Source organism: Bombus bifarius, unplaced genomic scaffold (assembly GCF_011952205.1).
Source record: "Bombus bifarius isolate JDL3187 unplaced genomic scaffold, Bbif_JDL3187 scf7180000008621, whole genome shotgun sequence".
Taxonomy (NCBI): domain Eukaryota; kingdom Metazoa; phylum Arthropoda; class Insecta; order Hymenoptera; family Apidae; genus Bombus; species Bombus bifarius.
Genome location: NW_022884756.1, coordinates 88074 through 97596, shown reverse-complemented (window position 1 = coordinate 97596; position 9523 = coordinate 88074). Strand labels below are relative to the sequence as shown.

At 41.6% G+C, this 9523-nt stretch overlaps 1 protein-coding gene across 1 annotated transcript; it reads left to right on the top strand.

The window, feature by feature from the left end:
- Nucleotides 1–2110: 2110 nt before the first annotated feature.
- Nucleotides 2111–6189, top strand: LOC117213279 (probable basic-leucine zipper transcription factor O). The gene is made up of 7 exons (XM_033458648.1): nucleotides 2111–2220; nucleotides 2380–2611; nucleotides 2716–2800; nucleotides 2996–3317; nucleotides 3697–3911; nucleotides 3990–4288; nucleotides 6025–6189. Exons 1-7 carry the CDS (start codon nucleotides 2111–2113, stop codon nucleotides 6187–6189), a joined length of 1428 nt encoding a protein of 475 aa, XP_033314539.1.
- Nucleotides 6190–9523: the final 3334 nt, after the last annotated feature.

The following is a 9523-nucleotide window of genomic DNA, read 5'->3' as shown; positions in this document are numbered from 1 at the left end:
ACCACCGACACCTGCAACGGACAAGATTTGAGCGATACGTTTAGTACCAATATTTCTTATTACTCGCATTACTACTATATCAATCGTTCTTTTGCTAGAGATTCTCAAGACTACGGATTCTTTAATTAGCGAACACTCGGCTCCGAAATCGGGGTAAAATGGAAACGACTCACCCGGATGGCTTGATCTACCAGTTAGCGCCTCCACTACGTAGAAGTCGATTCGACACTCGGTATTGAAATTATATTCAGGGCACTGCTTTGTAAAGGATCTTCCTCCATAATCAGATTGGTAGCTGCGCACCATGTAGCGGAGTCGAAAAATTGTTAGGTTCCACACTCGATTTTTGCACTAGCGACGGAATTAACTCGCGCACGATGGTCGTAAGGTCTTGCACTGTTATAACCGGCACTGATCCCACTTCTGATGTCGGGTTTACATTAGAATTAGTGTTAGGGGCGTGAAGCGAATCTTCGTTTGGATTACACGTCGTCGTTATGCAATAGAGAAGACATTGGCTAGTGCAAATACAATTACCATAGAACCGGACAAGTAACCGTGGTAATTAGATACTCGAGAAACTAATGACAATGATCCTAGGTTCAATAACGAATCCGCGGACAACGGGACGGTAGCCGTACGCACTTGCAAAAATCTATGTCGGATTCTGTGTTAATAGTCGCTGGCGTTAATCTCTTTCTTTTGTCGATGAAACCGCAAGAGAGAATGACTTTCCGTCCCGGTGATACCCCAGAGGAAAACTATGACGGGGTGTGTCTAAGGACACGAGATCACCGGATTCGTCAGGGACATCCTACGTTCGGAAAGTAAGGGAAATTGATGTTGCTGCTAATTGGCCAATCTCCATATCGGTAGTTAGAAAAGGATGCTAGCCGCCCTTGAGGGAGGGTTGCTAGTGAGAGACGTCGTTCGTGGAAAAATAGGTCTCGCCTGTCTTCCCGTAACTGGGACAAAGACTGTGTATCTGTTGAAGGATTTTAGGTAACTAGATATTAGTGTTTATGACGGTCCTCGGGCTAGCCGATCACGTACTGCGGAGACGCGTCGGCATCTGGTAAACATCCTGCCCGGAGAATAGGATCTGCGTGTGGCGAGCTACGGGACAGAAACCGTTGGAATGTTTACTGTCACGTGTCGCTACAAATCTTTCTTTTAAGGAGAGCTATAGGGTTACTCAATGCCTTTGTTAGATGGAGAGTTCCTTTCGATTTTATTATGGTTTTAAACCGTCGTGCTATTGTATCTATCAAATTGATAAGTACTCTTCAAATAAGTACTTTTCCATCTTATTAAGAAGAGGCCCCTTTTATATCGTTTCTTGATGAGATATGATGACTCAGTATTTTTCGTTTCAGGTGGTCTTATGTAATATATTTTCTATAATGTTCATATGTGAGGATTATGGTGGTGCTTTTATGTGTTTCTGAATATTATATGAAACCCACACTCGACTGTTAGTAGCTTTATGTTTGAATTGTTATTTGTGAGAGTTGGTGACAAGATGAATGAACTTAAATACTTTCCTAACTTTAATTCTTTAATTCTATTAGTTAATGCTAATACATAAATCTCAATACACATGCTCGCTCTTTATAAGTATCTATCATACATACACTTGACTGTTTACTCGCCCATTCTCTTTGCCCGTGTTTCTCATTCGCTTCTACAGATGTTTCACGCTTTCGTATACTCTCAAGTTACATTCTCAATAAACACAACCTCACATTATCTTGCATCAGGATGAAATTGTCTTTTTCTGTACTTTAATGCAGATTGTTTTTTAATACCGCTGTGTATATTTTGCTCTATGAAGCGGTGAATGTACAAATACTTATTCTGCATATTTTTACCATTATGGAGGATAGTTGGTTTAGTTGTTGTTTAAATGACGAGATGACTTGATTTTGAAACCGTCAAATTTATTTTAAAATATTATAAATATAGAGTCAACCATAGATTACTCGATACTGGTCCTTAAAAGAATGTTCAGTTCTGCCCGAGCAGTCGAGCTATGCGGACGTGAAAACTAGTGCCTCCGTAAGTGCGACTAGAGTGAAAGAAAAGGGACGTGCAACAGAATCAATCGATGATGGAAAACATCCAAAAAATACCAACAATAAAAATACTAAACAAAGGAGAAACATACGCTATAAACAGGGCAGTCGGCCAACAGAACCCAAATAAACAACAACAAGTGAAGTACAGGACTGCTAAAATACAAAAGAAATAGAGCTGGAAATAATACAAAAAGACGACGAAAAGAGCAATACCAACAAGGGTCTACCACAACTTAACGAAAGCTGGAAGACTGTAACTCCCAACAAAAAAAAGAAAAATAAATACAAACACAAATGATAGGAGGACTACAGAAAGAGAAAGACAACAATGGCTACAAGAAATTCCTACACAAAACTCCTTCAGCTCACTGACAGAAGAGATGGACACACACCCTACAGAAAAACCAAGAACACACATTCCCAAGCCACCACCAATCTACATAGACGCTAAAATAATAGACCCCCTCATTGATCTGCTAAACAGCACGGCAGGAAAAGAAAACTACACTATCAAACAGCTCAAACTGGATCAGGTATAAGTACAAACTAATACCCCAGAAACCTACAGGAAAGTGACAAAAGCGCTAAAGGAAAAAAAAAACGCTGGGTATCACACTTACCAACCCAAATCCGGCAGAAGCTACAAAGCAGTAATCAGAGGTCTACACCCCAAAACAAATACAAACAAAATATGCGAGGAATTGGCCAAGATCGGACACCAGGTAAGAACGATCAACAATATAACCAAATTTGACACTAAGCAACCACTACCGCTATTTTTAATAGAGCTTGAACCTAAAAGTAACAACAAAGAAATATTTGAAATTTAAAAAATCTTAAACACAATAATCACTGTCAACAATATGGACACACAAAAAACTACTGCAACAGACACCCAGCGTGTGTCAAATGCGCAGGAAAGCACCTAACAGTGAACTGCCCACACACGGGAAAAATAAATGACGTAAAATGTCACAATTGCAGTGGAAATCACTCAGTCAGCTACAAAGGCTGCGTAGTCAGAAGACAAGTTCGAAACAGGACACACAACAATTTCCACACGCAACAGGACAACACAGAATCTATGTCAACACCAAATACACAGCATGTAATGAACAATAACCACACTAACACTAACACCGTTAGAAACCGAAGCTACGCGCAAGTAGTCAACCGGTCGTCACCCTTAGACAATCAAGAACAGAACAACCCCAGCAAGGACGCTACAGAAATCAAAGAGTTAATAAAACATTCCATAAAAAACACCGAAATACTTACAAAAATAATAAGCGAACAAAACGAACTCCTCAGACAGCAAACACAACAAATAACAATCAAATACAATTACTTACTAACATGATGAGCAAGAAATAAAAATAGACACGCTTAAAATAGCAGCCTGGAACTCTAACGGTCTACAACAAAGGGCCCTAGAAGCTAAAACATTCCTGTATAGCAATAACATCGATATACTACTCGTTTCAGAAACACACCTCACAATAAAAAGCTATATAAAAATACCGTACTACACCATATACGACACCAAGCATCCCTCAGGGAAAGCACACGGAGGGACGGCAGTAGTAATAAAAAACGACATTAAACATCACCTACACAGCCAGGTCAGTAAGGAACATATAAAAGCACCCACCGTTACCGTACAGACTAACAGCAACCAATTGCAGTTGTCAGCAGTACACGTACCGCCGCGAGACAAAATCACAACGGAAATGTGGGAAGACTACTTCCGACACTTAGGTGACAAATATATTGCAGCGGGAGACTATAACTCAAAGCACACACTATGGGGATCAAGAATCACCACACCTCGAGGCAGAACCTTGGAAAGATACATTAGAAATAATAACCTCAATATATTAACCACAGGAAGACCGACATACTGACCGACAGACCTGAGCAAAATACCTGACCTGCTAGACTTTGCAGTTGCAAAGGGACTAAACGCAAATAAACTAAACATAGCACCTAGCCTCGAGCTTACCTCCGACCATACGCCCATAATAATTACATACAGAAACAAACCAATACTTTACAGCAGCACAGAGAAGCTATGCAATAAAACCACCAAATGGCACATATTCAAATATACAATAGAGAGCAAAATCAGCTGCAACAACCCACTGAAAACACCTGCACACATCGATCAAGCAGTAACAACACTCACAGAAACTATGCAAGAAGCAGCAAGGGCAACCACTATACCTGAAACAACCAACAGACAAACAAAAACAGTTCCACCAGACATCCTCGAAAAAATTAGAGAAAAAAGAAAAGCGAAAGCAAAATGGCAAAAACACAGAACAAAAGAAAACAAAAAACACCCAAACAAACTCGCAAAAGAAATAAAAAACAAAATAAAAGAGCACAACAACAACGAGTTCACAAAGTTCATCGAGTCACTATCTCCACACGAGAACTACAACTACTCCCTATGGGAAGCCACAAAAAAATAAAGAAGACAATAAAAATGGTACAAGCAATCAGAAAAGCAGACAACACATGGGCAAGAAGCAACGAAGAGCTAGCTGAAGAATTTTCCAACCACCTTTACAACACGTGTACACCACATAATATCAACAACAGCAACCCCAAATGCCATACGGACGAGGATGCGCAAACCACTAGTACCTCAACTGACAAACACTACACCATACCTACAACAGCAGCACAAGAAATTAGAAACATAATCGAGAGAACAAAAAATAATAATGCACCAGGAATCGACCTAATCAATGTTAAAATCTTGAAAAACCTTCCGCCAAAAGCGATAATACAAATCACAATAATAGTTAACGCAATGCTGAGAATACAATACTTTCCAAAAACTTGGAAACTGGCACAAATCATAATGATACCCAAACCAGGCATGGACCCACACGAAACCAAATCCTACCGACCAATCTCAGTACTTCCGGTGTTCTCTAAGATTCTAGAGAAAGTAATTTACGACCGAATAAAACCTATAATAGAGAAGAATCAACTAATACCGGATCACCAATTCGGATTCAGAAACAAACACTCCACAATAGAACAAATGCACAGACTCGTCAATGAAATCTTACAGGCGCTGGAAATAAAACATTACTGCACGGCACTCTTTATGGACATCGAAATAGCATTCGATAAAATACATCCTTCGGGCCAAACATAAGAAACACGAGTTAGATTTGTGGTACGGTCCTCGGGCCAAACATAAGAAACACAACTTAGATTCATAGTACGTTCTTCGGACCAAACATAAGAAACACGACATGGATTCATGGTACGTTCTTCGGGCCAAACATGAGAAACACGAGTTAGATTCGTGGTACGTCTTTCGGGCTGCATGCAACGAAGCCTTTTTTTCTTGACCGCATTCTGATGTACAGATATATTTTCTAGAAAAATATTAGAAAGATACCCTTAAGAATCTTGTTCAATGATCAATTGGTAGTAATTATTTATCAAACATCTTGCAATGTGACATTAGTTCTACCTTGCACAACTTTGAACGCACAGACAGACCGTGAAATAGTTCGATGTCTGACTGACCCTGCCGATGGTTACGGTACGCGTTTAAATCGTAGGGCAAGGGGTTAAAGTCGGCCGTGTCCAACACACTCGTCTTCTTGAGACCGTCCGGTGGAGACGCTTTAGCCCCAACCCCCGGCGGGTATCCGCGATCTCTTCGATGCCAGCTTCTTACACTCCAGCGACAACCTGGCAACCAACGACATGTTATAGTCCGCGGCGGACGCCGCGTCATCAGCAACGGCCGCGTCACAGGCACGAATACGACTGAGGACTTGGTTGTCCACTCCACAAGGCCACGATTGTCCGATGACGACACAGCGGGGCCTGCTTTATCACCCGCAACTGCGCCGACACTGGGGTATCCCTCCCCTGAACCATAAACTTTATTCATTTTCGATTCCATTTTTAATAGTTCTTTCTAAAAAAAGTCAGGAACTCGATGGATAAGAAAGAAATTGAAGACCTGAACGAGAAAGTAATCCGGGTTCTGGAGTGGAGTAAGAAGGTGGCAGAAGAGAACCAGCATTTAAAGCAATACCTGAAGATAACAAACAGACATCGACAGAAACACCTGTGAATGGGATGCGAAAGTCACAGAGAATAAGGAAAATCACGGAAGCACAGAAGGAGATAAACAAACCAACGTTATACGCGGGCAAATTTAGACAAAGCAAGAGGGACTCGATTAAGCAAATCTAACAGGCATAGATGGCACTCAGGCATGCAGTGGCAGTCTGTCCTACGGAAAGCAGCAACATTTGCAAGCAGCGAGGAAACTAAACGAGTACTCGTCTCCTCTGTAGGTATGGTAAAGTAGAACGGAGTCTTCATTGAAACTTACAACAAGCAAGACCTGGAATACGTTCCGAAAACAAAAATTTCAACGACGCGAGAGCCATAACGAGATTCTAACAAAGCAGAGCCCTAGAATGTACATCTACGGAATACAAACCAATGTTACGGAAAAAGAACTCTTGTCAGTCATCTGATCAGAATTGTGAGGAATTCCATCAAGATCTAATTAAAGTAAGTTCACTGATGAATTTAAACTTCTTTTGAGAACATGTCCAACTGATAAAATAACAGTAAATTAAGTAGTATATGTCAGCCCGGAACTCAGGAAAATTTTCAACGACAGCGAACGGTTATACATAGGAAGGCATGCATGTCCAATAAAGGACTATATAGTAGTGAACAGATGCTTCAAATGTTAAGATTTAGAGATGTCAGAATCGAAGTATTACAAAACAATAGTAGACACGTAAAGCCACTATCCACAAGGAGACACATTCAAAAGCCGTACAAAAATAAAAAAAATCACCGAAATGTGCAAATTGCAAGAAAGCGCGTAAACCACATGCACACTTATTCAGGTCAAACGAATGTCCAGCCGACGGAACAGATAACAGCAATTATCATAACCCGAATACGGACACACCTAAAATGTTGACTGCAGCTGGACCGGTGAGGAACTGAGTTAAGAAGGCTCTGCATTGCGACAGCAGGATGATGACGAAAAGTAGAACCGAACATTTGTACTCATCAGAAGTGGAAGAAACTTTTATCCTCAGGCCAAATGACATTAGAGATTTAATTAAGATTCTTGTGATGGTCTTACAAATACCAATATGATCAGAGAGAATCTGGTAGATGCAGCCAAGAAGGATCCAGCCATGGATAAAAAAAAACAGCGACAGTGTTAAGCATTTTAGAAATGTAAAAGTCTGGCTGAATAAATTCAGTAAAAGGGATAGAACATACAGGGGTATGGAGCGGCCAAGGAATAAGAAAACGGTCGTTATACGAATATTCTGACATTCGAAGGGAAATCGAAAAGCAGAAGCGAGGGAAGGATATCGTATCTCGGCATCCAAACCGACAGTGGAATGACCTCTGCGAGCAAGGAACCGAATAGGAAGGTAATCTCGCCTGCTGAATGTGGACAGATACACCCTCGCGAACGCGCAACGAGAAACGGCTCTGCTTACGTTGAAGCCTGTGCACGGAAAGTGGGTAGAAAAGTCACAGCATCTGGAAGCAGTGACTCCGAAATGACAATCGGAAGAAAAAAGAAGGAGCTGGTCAACGACACAGTGATGGGCCGTGAGAAGAAGGAACATGACAATAGTGAGGAGTAGATTATGCAAGAAGAGAGGTGCAGAAAGAAAATTGAAGCCACGATGGCCACAGCAAACGTGCCTTCGACAGTGAGGCAAAGTCCAGTGGAAAAAGAATCGACCAACAATACGAAACAGGATGAAAGCTATCCTGGTAAAGATAACGGGTGATAAAGATTGAATTTCCACCTATAAATAAATTGTTAGTACAAGAGAGACGATTATCAATTTGAATGTAAAAGTAAGACCAGGTGTGCTCTCCTGTGAAACATGATCTACACCGGCGTGCTCCACAAATTAAAAGAAATAAAAGACTGCGCAGCGATGGCTCTTGCGGCTGATCTGACATTCGTGCTTACCGCAAAAAAAACATGAGGAAATAGAAGCCAGACGAAAGGGAGGCAATGGTAGTAGTCATAAACTGGTGTTTACGCCCGAATAGGTCTCCAGTTGGCGCAGGCAAAACTGAAGTGATTCTCTTGACAGGAAGGCGCATCGCCAAAGAAATAAGGATAATTGTCGGAACTACTATAATAGAAATTAAAAAATCTATTAGGTACCTGGGAGTGGATATTGACAATTGGCAACGGCACAGCTGCGCGGGGAGACATAGAAAACCCGTTTAACACGTGATCAAGAACACGGAGAACAAGATATACTTTCACAGATGTAGCAAAGAAACCGAAGAAAGAAGCTGAAAATGAGTGGAGAAAAGAATAGCTCGATTATAGAACGAAGAACTGGACTAGAAATTTAATCGAGGATGCATGCCTGTTTAGGAAAAACAGCAGAGCATTCCATTTCCTATTATTACGCGTTCCAGAACCTAACCGGACATGGTATGTTCAATAAGTTCTGCAAGAAAAAAGAAAAAAAAAAGAAAGATACGAGGAGTCGATACTGGGACTGTGATGACGGGTCCGACGACACAGAGCACGCTTTGATTACATGTCCCAAGTGAGTTGAGGGGGAGGTTGATTTCAAGTGCTTTTCAAGTAGGAAGTTTGCCCAAATTTAAAAATTTTGCGAAAATCATCAGAACGACTTCTAATAGCGTTTGGTGTTTCTAGATACCGTACTTTCTTCTTTCGATCGCATGTTTTAATTTTCTGTTCTAATTTCGTTTTTCTCTTCTTTCCTCCTTTTACTTTTTTCCTTATATTCCTGTCCTCTCTTGTTTATCTCTCCTTTCCTTTCTCCTTTCGCGCAGATGCAAGTAAAGCGATATGACGATATACCTATACTATAGACATCACCTATATCGGGACTTTTCTTAAGGCTAATCCCGTTCCTTCACAATGAGACCTTCACAATGATTTAAACTTATCAAGCATGCAGCGCAAAAACGCTTCCAATCTAGCAAAGAAAGTGAGACAAGGTAAGGACTACGTTGGCCCGTAATATACCGAATCCATCCCCCGAATATACATCTAGCGTCTGCCGCCGAAGCGATTTTAGGTAACGAGTCCGTACTTCGGCGACGTAGCTATACCCGACCCGGACATCCCAAAGGCCATAGGGGTTGGGATCACGCCCAACCAGCGCACTAGGTGCGCAGTATCTTTCTACCTGGATTAGTTAGGACTGCAGGAGCTGTCACTCGTCTCAGGTCGAACGAGGCTCTTTCCTAGCCCTAACGTCTCTCCAGGACGGTTCCGGAGCAGGTGGGACGCTGCTCATCCGTCGACGGCCATTTGGGGGAGTCAACACCCCTTAAATCGGCCCTCTTGCCAGCATCTTGGCCATCAACCATTGCCCCCACGAGTCCAACCCAAATTGGCCGAGCTGAGGGGT